The 22,096-nt window shown below is 40.4% G+C and overlaps 2 protein-coding genes across 2 annotated transcripts; both read right to left on the minus strand.

Annotated features, from left to right (window-relative positions):
* Positions 1-2,570: 2,570 nt before the first annotated feature.
* ndufa4l2a (NDUFA4 mitochondrial complex associated like 2a) lies at positions 2,571-7,228 on the minus strand. The gene is made up of 4 exons (XM_079226103.1): positions 7,130-7,228; positions 4,420-4,505; positions 3,351-3,411; positions 2,571-3,190 (listed from the first exon to the last, which is right to left on the minus strand). Exons 1-4 carry the CDS (start codon positions 7,172-7,174, stop codon positions 3,134-3,136), a joined length of 249 nt encoding a protein of 82 aa, XP_079082229.1. The 5' UTR covers positions 7,175-7,228; the 3' UTR covers positions 2,571-3,133.
* A 5,276-nt stretch (positions 7,229-12,504) lies between these two features.
* Positions 12,505-18,368, minus strand: actr5 (actin related protein 5; the record flags this gene model as incomplete). The annotated part of the gene is made up of 9 exons (XM_079226097.1): positions 12,505-13,177; positions 13,499-13,631; positions 13,763-13,902; positions 14,134-14,238; positions 16,069-16,233; positions 16,493-16,710; positions 16,894-17,063; positions 17,243-17,472; positions 17,985-18,368. 9 exons carry the CDS (start codon positions 18,366-18,368, stop codon positions 12,845-12,847), a joined length of 1,878 nt encoding a protein of 625 aa, XP_079082223.1. The 3' UTR covers positions 12,505-12,844.
* Positions 18,369-22,096: the final 3,728 nt, after the last annotated feature.

A 22,096-nucleotide genomic window follows, 5' to 3' on the forward strand; every position in this document is an offset into this window, starting at 1 on the left:
TTTTGTCAATAAGCAGTATTCAGAGCCCTTATCAACGGCATGCTTTGTCCCAGCCTGGGAAACTTGCAGCAACTGTGTTAGGAGTTGAACACAAGCTCAATTAAAAACCACAAAAACACAAAATAATAGTTGTTAGGCCTTTTTTGTAAAACATATATCTCTTTCTATATTTGTGAATATAGTACAATGTACATATACGCTACAGTGATCTTCTTTGCAATAAAACAATTATCCTCAATGTTTATGTTTGTTGTCACTTGCACTGGTCTGACGCATACCTGCTGTCATATAACGCACATGCATTTCTTAGATGATTTATGTTTACGGGTCAAAGGAGGGAGGAGACTCGCCAGAGTTCATAAACATTGATCCCTGTTAGACTGATGGCATTTCCTCTCATTTCCTCTCACTGTCAACTTTAGGGAACAGTCCGGGAAAAGAAAAAAAAAGCTGATCTTTTCGGAAGGAAGAGCCAGAGCTTCACACCCCAAAAAAACTTTTGAAACCATTTGATTTGTTTTCAAGGAGCTTCATACACTTGATTTGTCCAATGAAGAGAGTGGAGAGTTGGTCTGGTTTTCTATGTAAAATTACTTAAAATGACTTATGTTAAAACTAACTTCCTCACATGAAAACTAATGACCCAACTGAACCTGTTATTAACAAACAGAAACAGGCAGGTTGTCGAGGTGAGACCGTCTTTATTTAGTGCCTCTTTATGTCACCTTGTTAGCCCACATTACATAGTGCTAATAAACACAGATAGTTAATTGTATAGGAGGCAAGATAAGAGCATTATGAAACACCATGTCCTTCACTGTCCTCACAATACCTGCAGAACTTGCACTTCTATTGGGCTAAACACGTACTCTCCCACTGTTTCTCAAATAGCTGTAGTCAGATCTATATTCCCAGATAGATAAAAAGAGCGCACTTCTTCTTTCTTTCCCACAGGATGAGACTTTGTTGGTTTTATTTTTATGTATTTATTTATTATTCTGAAAGGAGAGTTTCCTCTGAGACACAAAGTATTTTATAAAGCAGCACTAAAACGAGCTTTGCAACTTGTTGCTGCTGCCTAAAGAAGCACTTAATATTTATTTATCTGATGAACTGAATGCTCTTTTATTTGGTGTTGGACGTCTTTGAGTCCTGCTGTCTTCCAATTTTTTCGGTTGAAGGTTATTGCTTGAGTTTGTGCCAGAGGAATGTGTCCCTTCCACAGAGAACGGCCAGCTGAATCACAGATCAAAGGTCAGGGAAGCTCTCACAACTGTCGTCAGAAAACACACAGAAACAACACAAGGACACACTCACACGCAGCATCACAACGCAAATAACGGCTCATCTGCTCATCTCTGTGCCTGTTTCTCATGACCTGATAACTCCTTTGATGCAGTGTGTGTGTGTGTGTGTGTGTGTGTGTGTGTGTGTGTGTGTGTGTGTGTGTGTGTGTGTTTTAAGGCTTTTAAATATCTTTGTGGGAAATCTGCTCCATTGTCTGTCTCTAGACATCTCCTTCTTACTCAACTTTTCAGTATTTAAAAGTCGGATAATTTTTTTGATGTTTTGAGACGGAAGGGTGGTCTGAAGGTTTCTTAAGAGGATGAAACACAAGTCTCACCTTCACTGAACAAAGCCAAAATTCTGTAAGAATTTAAGGGTTTGTGTTAAATGTATTCTTCAGAAGCAGCAGAGGTGTGACTGAGGAAGTTAACGAGGAAGAAATAAAGAGAAGAGAAATAAGAAATAAGAGAGGGATAAATACTGTATGTCAATATTTAATATGACAAGTTTCAAAATATACACTATCCAGTCACAAGTTAAAGAAATCCTGTCTCCTGAGAGTTAACACAAATGAGTATTTATTTTACCACTACTCACCATACAATATATTCATGGTATTTTTGGTTACTTTAAAATCTAACTTCATGAGCTGTTTGTTATTTCCATCTGCAGACTTAAAAGGTAAATTGACAACCACTTTCCTCCTTTTCATCTGCGCCTTCTTTTAAAGACAGACGTGGATATCGATGATAAAAGTCAACGGGAGAAAGAGTTTTCATCTGATTCACCTCATCATACTTAATGTAATCCATGCTTGTGTCTGCAGTATGGAGAGACCTGCGTGTGTGTGTGTGTGTGTGTGTGTGTGTGTGTGTGTGTGTGTGTGTGTGTGTGTGTGTGTGTGTGTGTGTGTGTGTGTGCGCGTGTGCGTACACTTAGATTGTACACACTGTGCTCTGCTGTCATACATCAACACCATGCTGGGAGACTGCTCAGCATCCTGCCACTGCTGTCGCTGATCAAATAAGGCACAGGGCTGCTGTCACACACACTGGTGCATACACACCAGCACACACACACCTCTGAATGTGGTCATAGAAACATCAATCAGGCTGCAAAGTAACAGCTGCACTGCCAACAGATGGATCTGTTCCATCAGAGTTAATGATTGTGTATTTCTATCTCAGGATGTGGAAAAAGATCTGTATCTGACTCGGTTCCGTGCAGGTGGTTGAGGAAAGTCGCGGTGCAGGATGGCAACAAACGCTCTCATCCAAACATGAAACAGACAGACTGTTTATTGAAAGAACCCAGCACAGTTTATACATCCCCGTCTTTTTATTATACCATTACTTACACAGTCATCGTTAATTTTGTTTTTTTGTGAGTCTGATAATAATGTGTATATGTGACAAGAGGTGAACAGAAACCAGTAGATGCCTGAAACATTCAAAACGATACACTGACATTTCTAAAACAGCAGCAGCATGGTGAACAAAACAATTATCTATGACATAGTATCCCTAAAAATACCATCTGTCTGGTGCAGTGGGGACTATGTGCACATGTGTCTCATATCTCCAGTATGGGTGTAATTATGTGGAAAGAGTACATATTCAACTTTTTAAATATTGATATGTGCCTTCAGGGTCCATTCACTGACAATGTTGGTCCCATTACCAGTTGGTCCCATTACCGTTAATTACCATTAACAGAGACACTAAAGGTTTACAGATCCTGATCTAGAATGCATTTCTCCTTCCACAGTAAAGACATCAAGGGGATTGGGGAAGTGGTTTTGACCCTAGACCAGGATCTTTGTTACATTTTCAGGCCAGCAAGAGATTCAGAAGTCGGGTCCTTCTTTCTTCAGGTTTTTGTAGTCGGTGGTGATGGCCACAAACTTGGGAAGAAGAAGAAAATCAAACTGAGTGCAGCTTGATACTGTTGTGCTAAGAAATCATTTATGTTTCTCACATGCAAACAGAGATGTGTCCATCAAATTACAGGTAGGATGGCATCTCAGTTTCCTAACAATGAATACTTGTAGTGTGCAGTATTACCTTGGACTGGTACGTTGGATCAAGTTTATTCCATGGCTCTGGGTTATTAGTCTTGTTCCAGCTAAACAAATAAATAGATATGGACAGAATTGGTATAAGTTAAGCTCTTTTGGAATCTGAGTGACAGGTATAAAGCTCTCATTTCAGACCTAGCAAACCAATATTTAGTCAAGTGATATGATACCCCTGAGATCCGGGATATTTTATACACACCATAAAAGATAACATAAAAACAAAAGCAACTAAAAGTTGTGGGTCAGATTCAAACTCAGCACACAGGACGCGCTTTAAGCCTGCTGCGCCATCAACAGGACACTCTTTCTAATAATTTCATCAAGCATGAAAATAATCACTGCTGCAAATAAATGATGAAAGGCCTGCAAAGAGACAAGACAGTGCACCATCCTGTGAGCACTTAGCTGTGTCTGCTGTTATTGCAGTATCATTATGGGTAAATCAACAGTTTGGATAGCAGCAGGAGGAGAGGAAGTCCAGGCAAGAGGCAGCTGGAGGGGGAAATAAAAGCGAGCGGGGATCCCTGTAGTCAGTAACAATCATAAAACAAATCTCTCAGCTTGGTTATCGTGTAAAAAGTGTAGTCATCTGCCCTCCACATGCTTTATTAAAATGTTGGTCCATTTGCATATGAAGATTACATTCTGAGGGGAAGGAAGTCTAAAATCCATAATGTCCTTGTTTACACATCTTAATCTGGTGGTACTTCATCCTGTGACCGACCTGTAGGGAGTCATTGATTCTTCTTTGGAAATGGTGGGCTAATTGTCCTCAAATAATATGAAAACAGAACAAAACAGAGATCTTAACCAAGGAAAAACACACATATTACGCTAATTAGCAGATTCCTTGTGCATGGTGATGCATGTGTTTAAAGAATGATGCAAAGTACCTGATGCTCGGTCTGAATATTGACAAAATATAGATGTTTACATCATTGAACAGGTAAATGCTCTGTCTGTAAAAAAGGCCACTAAAGTCACTTTTTGTTTTACCAGATATCATCCTAACATATTACATATTATCTCTATTGCAGCTCATCAGAGTTCCTTACGTGACATGGGGTCCTTTAGCCAACCGGACCAGATACAGAGATGCCCCGCCCATTCCCAGACAGATGAAAAAGAACTGGGGGATGAGCTGCAGACACAGAGAGAGATCATCCAAAGATTAAGCTTCTGAACTCTTTTTTTTTTTAACATACATTTCTTTATTTAACTATCATCATTTGTGATACTGTGCGGTTTATAAATGACAACACAACCTGAAGCTTTCAAAATAAGACTTGAGTGGTGTGATTCTATTAGTGTATTTTTGTTTGGATTTTACATAATGGACCTACTCAAAATAGTCAAAGTTGGTGAAGTTTGAAAAAAATATATATATGAAAAGTGCTGCGTGTATATGTATTCACAACCTTTGTGTTGAAGCCCTAAATAAGATTTGGTGCTATCTGGTGTTTACATTCAGAGGTCAAATCATTAGTTCAATAAAGTCCACCGGTGTGCAATCTCAGTGGCACATGATCAGTGACATCACCACCATTAAATCCATGGCACCACAACAAACCGACCAAGAGAGGACCAACACACACAGACCATTGATGATGAATGTCCTCCCTGTGAGTGTTGCTGCTCCGATCATGTGACTGATCATGTGACACTTAGATTGCACACAGGTGGACTAATGACGGAAACTAAAAATAGGTATAAACTAAACATTGTAATGCATTATTCTCAGTAAATGTCGAATTAATGTACTGTCACTGTTGTGTATTTACTTCTTTTACTTTTACTCTTGTGGACATTATGTGACGGTATCCTGGGTTAATTAGTGTACTATTTCCATTTTAGGCTACTTTATACTTCTGCTTGCCTACATTTCACATGAAAATCACACACTTTCTACTCCACTCAAGATATTTGACAGCAGCAGTTACTTTTCAGATTAAGATTATACATTAAAAACTATATAACCATTTAAAATACAATGCATTTAAACATTTCAGATCAATGCGTTGATAACAGTTCAACAAAAGAGTGATTTATTCTCTCGTTATGATTATAAATATGTGTATCAGAACTTTTCCTTCCCCATTAAACACCTCACAACCCCTCAAATAAATTTTGCGACCCTCTGGAGGTGCCCGACCCCCAGGTTGGGAACCAATGGACTAACAGGCAAAAGGGTACAATGCTTCTTCAGCGTTGATGCATTCATATTAATTGTAATGTCAAATAATGACAAATCAGTCACAGGGGATGTTTTTCTGCAAAACATGCATTTACTTTTGATACTTATACAGATCAAACGTATACACTTTTACTATTTTGCATGACTTGTACTTGATTTGTACTTTTACTCTGGTAAAATACCACTGAAAGACAGCCAGAGAGAGAAAAAACACTCTTTACTGCCACCTTAAGATCTACCACAATGTGACGGAATAATAATCACATCTGTCTTTAATTCTGTCTGTTTGACTGTCTCTCTCCCATTCAGACATTGTGATAACTTGTCTCTTTACACGTGATTAAGTCACTGTCTGCTGTGAGACTGTCTATCTGCTTACACAACACTGAAATCATTCACTTCTCAGAATCACTACTTTGAGCTCAACGGTGACGGATCGTAACTAGTACATTTACTCAAGTACTGAAATATCATGCATCGCCCACTGTCTGTCTCTCAGCCTGTCTGTCTGATGATAGACCAGATGAAGGAGCTCTGGTATCTGTATACAGTATATAGAGATTTCCTCCCTGCAGCTTTTCTCTCTCTGCCTCTCTCTTTCCCATGGGAGGTCGATGACAAAAAGTTAACACTCTGTCACTTCGCTCTCTGACAGCAGAGCTGGTTAAAAAAACGCTGAAATAATCCCATCCCCTGTAGGGACAACTCATATTTTTGAAGGTATTTTACTCCAACTACTCATCTCCTTAAAACTTAGATTTTGTCAGTTTAGATTTAGAAGGTTTGTTCGGGTCATGTGTGTGTTTTTAAGTCCTAAGCCTCTCAGTTTGGCTGGATTTCAAATGAGTCACTGGAGAAACTTAACCTGTTTATTAAGAGTTAAAATAAGATTAGATGAGATAAAATGAGTCTTCTGATCGGGTCAATTAATGTACCAATACTCTATAAACCCTCCAAGAAGTCATCAAGCGTGTCTACTGTATATGTGTCTAAACATTATATCAAGTAAAATTCATTGCGAATTAATTTTCTTAAAAATAAAACTAAAATATATTACATTAATTTGTATGTAATGTTATTCATATTATAACGATATCATAAAAGACAGAAATACATACGGTTAGGAGCCTAAAAATAATAATTTTAACCTGAATTTTAAAGCATAACCAGTGATGGAGCATTAGCTTCAGCTACGATGCATAACTTTACTGTTACAGTAAATAAACAATGAATAAGACCCACAATATTTAGCTTCTAGTTAACCAAAATGTATTTACATTGATGCTAATGTGGCACCGTTGTTGAATAATGTGTGGGGATAAACATCAACATTATAGCATTTCTTTTCTCCAGAGCATCTGACTCACTATTAGAAACATTGGAGCTGTCCAAATGATGATTCAGAAAAGCACATCGACATTTCAAAAGCAAAATTCAGGGAAATTAACAATTTCAGCTACAAACCAAACATTATCAACAAATTAAAACATTTTGGAAATGAAAAAATGTTGTTGTCACTGACAAAAAAGTACCAAAAAGATACAAACAGGAAAGATGTAAAGATGACTCACCCCAGGGTGCCTCTTAGCATGCTCTATTGCTGTCCGGAATGTCATTGCTCCTGTTTATAAAAAATTAGGAACAATACAATGAAATGATTCAGAGTCAGTGCTTCAGGCCCTTGATCTCTACAAGAGTCAGTGCAGTGCACAGACAGGGTGTAGACCTGTTGCTCTCTGCTTGTGGAGGGAGGCGGGGAGGAGAAAGAGAAAGAGGTCATTTATATCTGATTACAGCAACTCCAGATCCTTTGTTGGGGTGATTACTCTGTGCTGGACACTGTGTAACAGTTTATATTCAAACGATAGGGTTTCTTCTTTGTAAATATGAATTAAATATCCAAGAAAGAGACATTTGATGCTCATATCACAGTGTTCAATCAGAAGAAGCTCAAAGGCCTTGTATCCTTCATTTCCTTTGCTGCATTTTGAAGACTTTCGACCCTTTGGGAGCTGACTGGAGGAAATGGAAAAGCATACAAACACTGTGTCCTTTTTAAAAGGCCGCTGGGGAATATTTGTATTCTATGGGGTTCTTCAGTTGGCCCAAATCATGTCCGTGAAGACGTATCCAGTTGAATGGAAATCTGCTACATCAAAGAGAAACCTCCTTGAGGTTTAAATGCAGCTGCAATTGAAGACATTTTTTGCATTGAGTATTTTCTGTTTCTCAGTAAGGTAGTTAAACAAATGTTCAGTAAACTATTGGTGAGAAGAAATAGTGCAAATAATGCAATGCAAAAAACAATAAACAATACCAAACTTCACAGCGGTCAAGTTGTGTCAAAAACACTCAGGGAAGCGAGCCTTTTGTATTCTGGTTGAACACATTATTAGGTTGGCAACTGAAGTCAGGGACAATCCAAAACATAATTATACACCACAATCACCACGATGGGACCCTTGAAACACTTTTCAAATGGCTAATCCGCACAGTGACTGACCTAGATACACTTTGACATCCAGACAGAGAGTTTAGAAACATGGCAACTCAGCCACTCAGATCACTAATTGCAAAAGAAGTCTCAGCGTTATGCAGCTGATTTTTTAAATGTTGGGTAAATCAAAGGTAAATTGTCCCAGCAAGTGCTTCACTTGTGGTTCGGCCTGGAGATTATAGCTCTCATAATGTTTAACCCAGAGGAAAACATGATGGAAACATAACATGGTGACGCCTGAAGAGCAGAATAACAATGTCCCCTTCACATTAACACTATTGGTTCATTTGGAGCTAATGAGAGGCTCACAGGGTGTCTAAACAGATAACATTGTCATCTGTTATGATCCCTCAACCCCAAAAGTGATAATATAAACGAAGATAAACCAAAAATAAAATGAAGGTCAACAATGCAACGACCTCTCCATTCTGTTTAATGGCCATTGTCTCAGATTCATTGCACTCCAGTGTGTGTGTGTGTGTGTGTGTGTGTGTGTGTGTGTGTGTGTGTGTGTGTGTGTGTGTGTGTGTGTGTGTGTAGACAAACTTCCTCCAAAATCCCAAATCTACCTTCTGTGAATCACCTACTGGACCCCCTGTAGGTTTGACAGATGCTCTGGAAAGTTTGTAGCGTATTCACGTCGCTTACAAAGGAGGCAGTAGTCACAAGTTTTCACAGAAGTAAGAAGACATCTACAGAAACTTCTCAAACAGCTCCTGTGACATATTCAACTTTTCCTCTCAAAGCAAATGCTATTCATGTTCAAAATCATTTAAATGTGTTCAAAATATATAATAAAATGTCAAAGATATGGATAAATGCATTAATTCTGTAACTTGGTATTTCCTCCCTCCCACCTGTGCAGCAGTGGAAAGCATGTGTGAGCAATAGTGAAATGGATTATGCTATGATTGGTACTTTTTCCACTGTGTACATCTTTGTGAGGAAACATAAAAACCTTGTATTGACACTTTTCAAGACTAAAGGAGGGGAGTGTTTCATAATCAAATGATTTTGAGTGGAATATCCCTTGAACAGCAATCCCTGTAAACAATACGTGAAATCTTACCAAAGAATAATGATTGGTCGGTAAAGATACAGAGCAGTTTGTCAACACTTCTTTGTTGTCCTTGTTCAGTTTATGATGTTGCAGCCCTGACACGGGATCTACATGGACAGCTGCCAAGAAACACTAAAAACATGTTGTATTGGAAAATCAATCCCAAAAAACAAACAGTAATCAACAATGGACGTTTTAGGAGCATAATGTGAATTTTGGTGTTTCTTGAATCTAAAAATATAGTTTGGCAGAGGTCCGATGTAAAAAGCTTCACATGAACGCATCGACTCAAAAGACTTCTCGAAACAAGTTGTGGCTTTCAGTGGATCAAAGTTACTATGAACACAAAGTACTGCATTTAGGTACAATGTTTTCATTCGATCCTATACGAAACACTGACCTTTTTACTCTACTACAACATTCATTTGACAGCTTTACTTTTCAGGTTAAGAATTTACATTTAAAGCAGATTAGTATGTAAAATATGATAATTATAAATTAAACTACCCAAAAGAGATAGAAAATAGTTTCAATTAGTTCCACCTCAACTAGCTGCTACAGCTGCTGCTTACAAGTGCTTTTGATAGGAACTTTTGAAACTTAAATTATTCTTTTTTGCTAAAATGTCTTCACTTTTACATTACAAAAACGTTCAAATGCCAGATTTCTACGTGTAATCGGGTATTTTATTTGATATTGCTAAATGATCTGAATACTTCTTCCATCCCAGCTGGCTTTGAGCCAGAAGGAAAAAAGTAACAAATCATCTCAAACACAATGAGGTTCACTAGTAGGGCATCATGCGTAGTAGGTTCAAGCTATAGCCCCATTTCCAGTCCCCTCTGTGCAGGCGCCCCATGCAACTAGAAGTCTCTAGAAACAAGGGCATCATCCTTCACAGGCTTCCCAGCCTGGAACACAAGGCATCTATGTTTGCGATTGTCTTCAAAAGTGTGTTCTCTGTGCAGAGTGAAGAGAGACAGGAAGCATGGAGAGAAAGAGGTGGTTGTCTGCAACAAAGCTTGTATTGGATTTCAACATGGCTTCACCCTGTGTGCCAATGGGACATTCTGTCAACAGGCTATTTTAAACTCTGTAACCATCAAAACAAGAACAAAATAAGTGGATCATATTGTTGCCTCCAGAATTATTCAGAATGTGTGACATGCAGGCCCCAGTTTTGCACAGGAAAAAATAAGATTGTCCAACCATTAAAAAAAAAAATCTGACTTAAAAAAAAAAAAAAGTGCATCTGTCACACCGCCAGCTCCGGCTCCTTATTTTCTCCTCCCCTCCGACAGGGGACTGTGTGACATGAGCAGCTCTGCCTGCTACTCCTGCTGACCTGCAGCACAGCGCTCACAGATAAATCCTCCTAATTGGACACTAGCCAACACTATGGCACAAACAGTGCCAACTCAGGTCCAATGCCGCACAGACATACCTCCAGTATCCCATGAGCAGTTTGGTAGGGAATTTATTTAGAAACCTAATGATGACACATATTGGTCCACGCAGTAAATTTGACATCTGGCAAGGTGGCAGTGGCGGGGGAGCTGAAAGCAGGTACATGGATAAAAGTGGGCACCTTGACCACCTATCACATGTTTTTATTATTTTGAGCATGTCCTGAAGGGCTCAAAAGCACCAGGCTAACGCGGATCATCGCAAACATAATTCGTAATGAGCTTATTCACCAACTGCTTGTTAATGCTGTATACCAAACCAGAGGCCACACATTGGCATCCCCCATTAGCCAAACACAACAGGCTGAAAAGGTTGGAACACTATCCATTGTCTTCTTTGAGCTGCACCTGCAGTTGACTTGTTTTTCTCCCCTCAAATATCAAGAAAGTCTGGCTGAAATGTAGTGTAGCCATAGAAATTAATCCTATTCACTTGCTTTTACACATACAAGATTGCCTTGTTTCCCCCCCTTTTAATCCCTCTTGTTAAATTTGAGCCAATCACCCTGCAGTCACCGGCCTGTTTTGGCTCCGATTAGCCTCGCTCTGCCCTGCTGTGGAAACCATGGGGTTTTGTATGTGTGTGTGTGTGTGTGTGTGTGTGTGTGTGTGTGTGTGTGTGTGTGTGTGTGTGTGTGTGTGTGTGTGTGTGTGTGTGTGTGTGTGTGTGTGTGTGTGTGTGTGTTGCTGCTTGAGGAGAAGTAGAACGAGCTGGCAGACGGTTTGAACCCGGCGCTGTGGCACGGTTTATAATACCACATAATACTGTTAGACCGCAGAGGTCTGCTGGGTTAATAATGTGGACCAACAAGGATCAAAACATCAAAACAGTGCAGCAAAAACACCTGCAAGTCACTTGACAATTTTTCAGTGAGAGTCAAAACCTTTCGATAAGATGAGAGAGAAGTGGACGTATTTAGTATAATAACTAAGCAACATCAGGCTGATTAAACTGTGGTTTTGTAGACGAGTAGGCTGGATACAAAGCACATTTCATTCAACTGGCACTCCCACATCAGTTTTTAGCTTTAATGGAAACCAACAGTAAGAACGTCTCTCCTTTAAGGAGATGGCCGACAAGGCAGACTTTGCATACAGTAAATCAGCTTCTCAGAGGAAGTTTGAAACTCTTGGATTGAAGCAAATCTAAATTTGTTGTATAATAGATCTGCAAATTTGAAATGCTCAGTCGTAGAGGCTGAAAATATGCCGAAAAGATTCTGTGTTTATCTGTGCACTCTAGTGGTGTAAAACTATATATGCAACACCATGTCATGCTGCATTGAAAGGGTCAGTTCACCCAAACAAAAACCCAAACTATATTTTCTCACATCATGTCAAATGTGAGGATGTGTTTCTTATTGATTTTATATCACTGTAAAGTGAATATTTTGAACTTGCATTTTTCAGACTAAATCTTATAGACCAAAAAACTCATCCATTAATCAAAAGCATAAACAACCGATCTGGTAATTGGTGTCCATAATAACAATCCTTAATTGTGGCTGTTATTCATAGTCATGTGGACATTTTTTAATTTTTTACATTTTTCAATGCTGAGCCCACAAAAAAAAAAATCCACTAAATTGTATCTGGCAAATATAATAACAGAGGGAATTAAATCAAAAGTGTGTGTGTGTGTGTGTGTGTGTGTGTGTGTGTGTGTGTGTGTGTGTGTGTGAGATTTCAGTAAACTGATCCGTTCATCGGTTTTAAAGTGAGCTGCAGTGACAGAAAAAGCGACAGGACTAAGGAAGGGAGACGGTAAATGTCTTTTCAAAAGACTTTTCATCTGTAACCAGTGAGACAGCTGCCTGACTTCCATCTCAAACTGTGATTCAATTAAAAGCAACCAGCTGTTTCCATTGGAGAAAATATATATTTTATTAAAAACATACAAACAACAAAATCTATTTACACTGTATACGAAACCTTCCCACTAGACCTTTTAAGATTTGATGACCATTCAATATGAATGGTCTCTTGTGGTTTTGCCAAGCATCATGGGAATAAAACAAAGCTGTATTTTCAACAAAGTTAGAAGTCAGGAGTAACCAAAGTCACAGGAGACCAAAAACAAAAAAAGAACAGACAGGAAGTCTCTTTCCATTACCGAATGGTGACCCGGTTGGTAAAAAAAAGGAAAAGTTCTTTGTCTTAATATTGTAAAAACCGATACAACTAAGGCACCTTCTCTTTCTGAGCTGATGTTTTTGTTTGGTGGTGTGTTTCTTACAATGATCACGATAACGGAGATCCCCGTCTAGGAGGAAACCAAAGTAACATTAGCAGCAACAGTAGAACAGGGGGATGTCAGGGCAGACGTAACCATGGCGACAGCAGCAGACGCTGCAGTGGATGTCGGGGTGGTGACAGAGGGCTCGGTGGGGCGAGCAGGAACTGGTTTGGTGATTTTCATGGGAACAAAGACATTAGAAGCACGGTGCTCGCTCAGGTACTCGCCCCCTTTCTCCTCGTACTCCTGTCTGCTGATCCATCCCTCTGCCGCTCCTCCCTCTCCGCCAGGTGGATGCTGCAAGGCCCAGTCTCTCGCGCCGTACCAGGCGTCCAGGGCCGGCCGCGACGCCATTGTCACCTGGGACGGAGTCAGTCAGAGTTCAAATGTATTTACAAGATTGGTTAACTGGTTTTCCCTAGAATGTTTGTGTAAGCTGTGTCAGCACATGTGTTTGTCACTCATATGCCATAAAGGCATATGAGTGACATTTGGTTAATGTGTAATATTTATTATGCTTGCTATGTTATATTATATATATATATATATATATATATATATATATATATATATATATATATATATAGTTTACTTCAATGATTTGTACATTTGTTTTGTTGATGTAGTCTTAATAAGTAGGAATGTCTAATGCTACTTAGGGTTTTAAAAAGGACCGTGTACCTTGAAGTGTGACTGGAAGGGCCTCATAGCCAGCAGTTCTCTCTCCACCCTCTGCTTCATACCGGGGTACTGCATGTTCCCTCCTGTCAGAAACACATTGCTCACCAGCGCCTCCTGCTGCTCCGGTGTGTACCTGTATGTGGGACGGAGGTAAGAATGTATCACTGTAAATAGTAAATATATCAATTAACCATTAGTTGTGAACAAGAATGTTTTAGACGGGCGTTAGTGGTCAATGTGTATGTCCACATGGTTTGTCATTACCTGGCAAGGACGTACTGCAACGTCTCCATCAGTCCCATCTGGTCCTCTCCGGTTGGCGAGGGCTGGAACATGATCTCTGGACACCGCAGACGCTCCGTCCCTACAAACAGCTGGTGGTACTCCGCCATGTTGAACACGGGCTGGACAGAGACAAAAGTTCCTTCTCACCAACGCTATAGTGCAGTACCCAATGCATTGTCTAATTAGCAAAGTTTGGTAGCTTCCTTACGGTTCTGGCACATAAACTTAACAAAGCCCAAAAAGTTTTTCTAACACATTCTGCCACACAGTAAACTAGTGGATAATTGCCTGCACAGCATTAATGAGGATCTAAATATCGGTCTGGGAACCTCCAGTGTCTGTGCCACTACCTGAACCACATTAGCAGGTTTCTCTGGCAGCGTGTCCTCGGGGAAGTCAGGATCAATCAACGCCACTGCATCTCCCTCGTCCATCGGCGGCTCCAGCTCAGACACCTGGCAGAGAGCAACAGAACAGCCTCAGGCTTCATGTCAGCTGCAGCACATCGACTGCAGCAAACAAGGACGGATCCAGTCAAGCCCCGCAAGCGCATTCACGCCGATGACGAGCACACCTAATTAATAACTGGTACATTTGAATGTGACCTCAGCACAGTGGTTTTCCAAGTTGATCAGCTGCTTCTATTACTTTTGTGGAGAATACAGTGTACACTTTGCTTCCTGATGGGCCTCTTTCACAGCAGCCATTCTGACGAGTCATCGCATGGTAAACACATGTGTCATTAATAACACTAATCAAGGTCATATTCTATTTAGAACATTCTATTTATCTCCTGCGTGCACATTAACAGGGCCTTTGCCCCCCTAAATGGAACAGGGCCATAAGCAATGTTATTAATTACGCGGGTAACCAGATGGTAGCCACAATAAGACCACAAAAACACTTTGGTCACTTCAACTGGTGCAATATAAATACTTTTTTTAATACTTTTTATTCTGTCTGTATATATAATACTGCTATTGTGGATTATTTTACATGTTTCTTATATTACTTGTTTTTTATTTGACTGTTTCTCTTGTGTGCACTGTACCCATCTGCTGCTGTAATCCTGCAATTTCCCCACTGTAGGACTAATAAAGGATTATCTTATATTATCTCAGTGACGGGAGAGTCAGTGCCGAACAGCGTCACTCGTCAAGAAGCTGACAAACTATGATCATTATGGGTTTTAATTCTTCTTTTGTCAATCCCCAAGTGTACACATATATATGTATATATATTTTGTAGACTTAATACTTACAATATGCAATACTGCTGTACTATACTGAATATTGTTTTGCTACTACTACATTTCACTTCATAATATTACACTTATATGCCATAATATGTATAATGTACGAGCCTTTTTATTTGACCATATTATGTCATACTGTTATACCACTTTGAGGAGACGTCACTGTTAGTCTAGAACACTGAATAATGTTTCCACCAGTAAACCTGAACATGCACGCCTCTCTCTGTGTGACATCATTATCACCGCATAATTCTATAGATTATAATTAACTAGAGGATACACTTTTTCCTACACGTTGATCTTAAACCGTTAAATATAAACAGGAGCCCGGTTACCCTACGGAGGAAACTCATTTCGTTTTTTTTATTAAAATAAAAGTTGGATAAAATCTCCATTGTCCTCTCCTTATATGTAGTGAGGTGTCGGTAGGTAGAACTGCAGCGCCGCTGACTCGCCGCTCTCCTGTCTGACGTCACACGCTGCCACGGACTCTCCGCTGCCAGTAATCTCACTCGCTGTCTCTCCAACAACGTTAGCTAACGTGTTAGCTAGCTGACTAGCTTGCTATTATTAAACTAGTGGGAGGGAAATGAAGCCGCTGTAGAGATCTTAACGCTGATTGGCCAAGACTCGACACGTCAAACATCTTCTATTACTAAGATGATCACGGCCTCAGTTTTTTTTCTGTGTCCCACTACAATCTCAGAAACGGCGGACAGTTGACCCCCCTCCCAAAAACAAAAACTCTTCGGATCTACGTGATTCACGTAGGTTACCCATTTTTGTTTCAAAACGGCGAATTTCATGTCTGATTACATGTCTTCTTTTTCTATGGTTAACCTAATATAAAATACTTAAAAAACTGTCTTGATCTCTTTTTTTTAACATTCATTCAGTTGCCAACCATAGAATATGTTCAAATGTTTTGTCAGCCACACAGCCTCAAAATGCAGAGACGGTGCTTGCAAGTGAACAACAAATCAAGACTTCCTGATTCTGTTTCTCACTGATTTGGTGGCGTAACACCCACCTCAGTCTTTCCCTCCACTCCATCGCTATGCAGCAGTCTCTGTCTGCCCTGCTCCACAGCCAGCTGCAGTTTGTTGATGTACGACTGCAGCTCCTCGGCCGAGTCCATGTTGAGCTCCACCAGTTTCTTATGAAACTGATCCAACAGGCCGTCCTCCAGCAGTTCCTGCACACAAAGAAACTCTTTTGTTTTAGAATCAAACCAGTCTTTAGTTAGAGCAACTTTTTATTTCAGATGTTTAGAAATGAGTCTTGTAGTGAACAAAATCATTCCTTTGTGGAACAATTAGCCTTTGTGTAGTTTGTCTATTTGTAATCATCAGATGTATAGGGGTCAAAAAGTCTTCCCTACTGCATATTAATGGCATCTGAAAAAAACTAGAATGCTTTCAAATAAACAGCAAATGATGCAATCAGCCCCTTGCCTGCACTCCCAGAAGTCTGTCCAGCCTCTCTTGGTCCTGCAGCAGCTTCTCCTCCCGGCGCCGAGCGTTGATCTCCTGAAGTCGTCGAAGCTGCTGAGCTCGTCTCTCCTGCCTCTCCTCCACACTCACGCAGCCGCCCGGCACCTTACCGGAGAAGGGAAGCTGCATACGGTGAACCTCCCGCTCATAAAACTCTGGGCTGCGCCACTTTTCCAGCTCTGTGGAGAACACAACAAAGAGCAAAAGTAAGTACAAAAAGCATGGAAAAATGGGTTTAAGAGAAAATTAGTCAGTTTGGAGTTTATTAACGTTACTTAAGATATATTTCTTCAACTATTCAAAAACTTAAACTCAAGTGTATCAGCATACTGTATACGTATGTTCACACAGACACGATGTACCTTCTTGGTAATCCACAGCAGTGTAGCTGTGTTCATGCAGCAGTTCCTCCACGCGGCTGAGTGTGATGGCGGCGAGGTGACCTGGGTATTTTAGCTGGAGGAGGCGCTGCAGGTAGGACGCTGACTGGCTCCCAGCCACGTTCACTCGCTTACAGTTCACCGCATCAAACCTTGAATCAAAACGGATCAAAGTTAGACTCTCCAGAAGAACGTGTGAGTGATATCACTGAAGAGTCTAAAACAGTGGAACAAAGCTTTTCTCAGAGACAAATAATGCATGTAAGATGTTATAAAAATGAACTTTGAAAGAGTGAATGCAACACAGAGGCAGTTGTCTGTGAATCCTCACCTGCCGTCAATAACCGGCAGGATGTGAGAGCAGTGGTATCCTGAGGACAGAACAAGGCCGGTGTGTGGTGGCTGGAGGCTGCTGTTGTTGTAGAAACTGTACAAACTGTCCACGCCGTAGGAGACGTACGGGACATGGTAGCACTCGAACAGCAGCTCTGACATCATCTGCCGACAGTGCAGCGGGTTGCAGGGCGCCTCTGTCAGCACAATGGGGTGTGCCACACTGTCCTAGACAAAAACATGGAGAGAGTAATGCTGGTTGATACAATGGATGTCATGGTGGGTTTGTTTTGATGTTGCATATAAAACAGAAAGGGCTCAATAATACCAGCATGCATCACTGTACATGGGGTATAACTTTCTTTATTCATTAGGAAGATTTTTTTTTCTTCGTGGTCGGTTCTTTCCTCCTTTATAACACACGCCTGGCCTGTAAAGCACTCAGCATTGCGAGCGACTCCACCCATCCCAACCACTGCTTCTTCGGCCTCCTGCCTTCTGGGAGGAGAATGAGGAGCCTCCGGGCGAGAACCAGCAGACTAAGGGACAGCTTCATCCACCAAGCCATCAGGATGCTGAACTCCCTTTAATCTGTATCCCTGTCAACTTGTTTTTACGTGAAATGCAACACTAACCCAATAAAATGTTAACCGTTTTGTCGCTGGGTTATGCCAAGCCAAAACAAACACTGTGAAGATGGCACGTGGATGGTGTAATTGTTGTCCCCGTCCACCACTAACCTCTGAGCCGATGCCCAAGTGAGTGAACACATAGTCGAACATGAGCTCCTGGATCTCGAAGTTGACGACCACGTTTCGGTCAAACTGGCTCTTCAGGAGCCACCGCAGCGGCTCCAGGTTTGGGATGTCGTTCCCGATCTGGGTCTCGCTGCGAGCGGCTCCTCTGCAGCGCGCCGTCACCGACTTGAAGAGCAGCCGCGGAGAGTCAAACTCCGCCGCTGGAGCCGCCCAGCCGGCCCGGGTCTGGAAAGAGCCATTATCTATCACTATAGGGGCCGATGTAGGGGTCAGGCACTGGGCGGGGGTTTCAAAAATCGGGTCGGGAGTTGTTTTACAGTCCTGAAATGAGAAAATTTGATAGACCGGTTCCTGTTTGGAGGCCATTTTGGAAGTGTGTCACTGCAAAATACAGCCGGGTGAAGTCTCGGTGTCGCCGACTTTTTCAAATAAACTGTTCCTACTTATATGCATTAAACAACAATAATAGATTGAATAAATATATTATATATGAACGATCTAATCAAATACACGCCTTTGCTTTGCTGTTTAAAAAAATAACCAAATGTGGCAAACGTATTTTTATGGACTTTTTTTTGCACGAAACATTCCCTAAATATCTCTTCAACTAAGGTTTGTAACATCAACGCATTTCATATCTGTACGTATCCGCAATTCCAACAAGGCTGCTTCAAGAAGGCTGTGGCCTTGAGAGGAGAAACCCGCACATGCGCAGTGTAACTGGAGCTGCGACGGTGGAGGGTTCCAGCAGACGCTGGAAAAGAAACCATTGTAATGGCCTTTTACTCAAGATAGTTTCAATAATTGCAGAATTGTAATTCTCAAACGCATTTTAGCCGGTTGAAAAGACGGCGAAAATAGGTCTTAGACGTTCAGACCGAATATCACCCAGTTTTAAACTTGAAATCGACGTTGAAAAAAAAGGTTGGTGCTCTGTGGATGCTCCATTGACACGAATCAATCATCCGAATGAGCCTTCCTGCAAGTGCAGACAATATTTTACTGCACATGTGTGGTTGTGACGCATGAAAGCTCATCTTTTAACTCTGCTTTTATTTCAATAAATGTGCATTTTGAATGTGTCTACCTTTTGCCACCAGAGGTCGCGCTAAGCAAACTCCCTTTGAAATGAGAGACACTGATTTTTCCTGGTGGATTATTGGATGTTGGGAAAGAGCCTGTTTATTATTATAGTCCGACTGGATATAAACATTAGAGATTATCAAAATATTGTTTAAACTTAAAACTGCTTTTTAGAAAATTGCAAATTGCAATTACACATTTGAATTTACCTAATCTCACTAAATAGTTGTTTGACCAGTCCGTGAGAACTCGTGCTGTGCAGCACATTTAACATTTTAGTGGAGACCCCAACGTTTCCATATTATGAAGAAATTAAGAATATTCCATAAATAATAAATAGCCTATAACGTTTACAGAGCCATTTCCAATATGTATGTCATGCAACTAAAAGAGATGTTTCAAGTCTCACTGACATTTTCTTCTAATCACTCGTCACCTCAAATCAGGGGTCAACTGAATAGATAAGATAGAAATGGATGAGTCCATTTTGAATATCTAGACCATGTGAACAGACATTGTCCCTCAGGCCCTGCAAATCCCTGATTTATTTCTGTCTGCCATCCTGTTACTCTGCTGACCGAGTGAAGCCTCAGCTGGGGATGTGGGACACCTGCACATGTAAGTTACTGTACATCCCAGTGTGATTCAATTCAGAACATCCAGTCAATGCACATGTTCATGTGGGAGATCTCACACTCTGATTAAGATTATTCTAAATTGCATTTCCCAATGCTCAAATAGATCAATAATAGCTATATTACAGTAGTCAGTTCATGAACAAATGTACAAGGAAATATACGTAATTAATGCCATCTGATGTATGTTTTAAAAAGGTGACGCACCAGATAATCTTTTATTCTTACATAATGTTTTCTTTTTTTTCTTCACATCACAGAAGTTTTAATCCTTTGTGTGCACCATTTCGGTGAATAAATAACCAATGTATATGTAGTAATGTATTCTGGCCTATGCAGATCTTGAAAGCAAACTGAAATACAACATTTTAACGAGGATTTTATACAAATATGCATTAGCTGACTGTGAGTCAAACAACTTCAATGCAGCAGTTAATCTACAAATCTATCTTTGCAGAAGCAGCGTTCTACCACCAGAATTTTTAGATTCTAATCCCAAAGAGGCCAAATATGTCAGTGATGTATTGTCTGAAGTAATGCCTAAGACGCAGTATGTAATCCTCCATTGATACACAAGGGCTTCTCAAGTTTGAATATCCACTGATATTGAAATGTATCTTGGAATTATGGGAAACTGTTTTCCACATTTGGATACATTTGATTTCTGATTCTGATTGATTAATACCGTTTTCTTGAATGTATATAATTTATGTATATATCATATTGCAGAAAGTGTGTTTTCTCGGTGGATTTATTTCCTGGATAACACAGACATTTTGGAGCAAAGGATGGAAAAGATGAAGGAAAGTGTGTGTGTGTGTGTGTGTGTGTGTGTGTGTGTGTGTGTGTGTGTGTGTGTGTGTCTGTGTGTGTGTGTGTGTGTGTGTGTGTGTGTGTGTGTGTGTGTGTGTGTGTGTGTGTGTGTGTGTGGTGTTACTGTATGATGCTTGATGGTGTGTCAATGAAGCACGAGCACAGTTCACTGCTCAGGCACAAAGCTCTAAGTGACTGCCGTCCCCCTCCTTCTGATGCTAATAAGCAGATCTGGGTCAGCTCACCCTCTCAAACACGCACACACACATGGTTACACTGGCAAGACACACAAATCCACACTATCCACACATCCTCACCCACACAAACATGCACATACGGTCGCAAACTCAAATACAAATACACCCCCATCTATTTCCTCTCCTCCCCAAACACACACACACACACACACACACACACACACACACACACACACACACACACACACACACACACACACACACACCACACACACTGACGTCCAGTCTTCCCAGGAGGCAAGACGTGACATTGTGTTGCTGTCTGTGCACGATGCTCGCAGCTCTCTTCTTGTTGTGCTTGTCATCTAGGCAGCGGCGATGAGGCGCAGGGGAACTAATAGGCTACAAGCACTCTGGGAGTGCCACGTGTGATGCCAAGCAGCCTCCATTTTGTGGAGGAATGAACAGACTGTTACTTCCCACTGAGGAGTGGAAGGAGGGGTTGAATTGACATGTGGGGAACAATCATGTTTAGTGTTCATGAATAATGAAAGTATTTAATACGATAATGTATTATTCTTAGTTTGAATTATTCACTGTCTTTCTTGTTTAACTTTTATATTTGTGGGTCTATTTTTTAAGGTATTCTTCACATTGTGTGTATATATAGTATATTGCAGCAATGGAGCAGTCAGGATTTCCTTACAGTTGAGTTCAAAATACAAATTAACGAATTGTTGAGGGTTTTCACCTCCACGTCTAATGCTGTTTGGTGACAGGAAAAGACTGTGACTCCTCTGTGACTGTTTTTTTAAACTGTTTCAACATCTGTCAGTGTTGATTATGTGTGTGATTATGAATCAGAGCTATCTGGAATCATCTTCCATTTGTTGTCATGACAACACAGAATTTTCTTTTGAGGCATTCTGTAATTAGAAGACAGTTGGTGTGTGTCATTATGATGCCACAATAGGATTATCAATATAAATTTAAATTCCACTTCTTGGAATCATATTAATTAAATATATTAATTAAAGTCCTGACTGAATTAGAATTTATTTTATTTTAGAGATTTTATAATTGTGCTCAGAGTTGAGCAGTTTGGAGTCAAGCTGTGTCTGAGTTATTCATTTCTGTGTGTACAATAGTGGGAAACTGTAATACAGCATTCATTTCTGGAAATATTGCCACACAGCTAAATACTGCAAATATGTAAATACTGCAAAGCTTTCATCAGTGGGCCATACAATTAATCAACCATTGTGTTACCTCCTCCAATATAAGTGTGTGTGTGTGTGTGTGTGTGTGTGTGTGTGTGTGTGTGTGTGTGTGTGTGTGTGTGTGTGTGTGCATGTAGTTGTGGAGA

This window comes from Taurulus bubalis (genome assembly GCF_910589615.1).
Source record: "Taurulus bubalis genome assembly, chromosome: 11".
NCBI lineage: Eukaryota > Metazoa > Chordata > Actinopteri > Perciformes > Cottidae > Taurulus > Taurulus bubalis.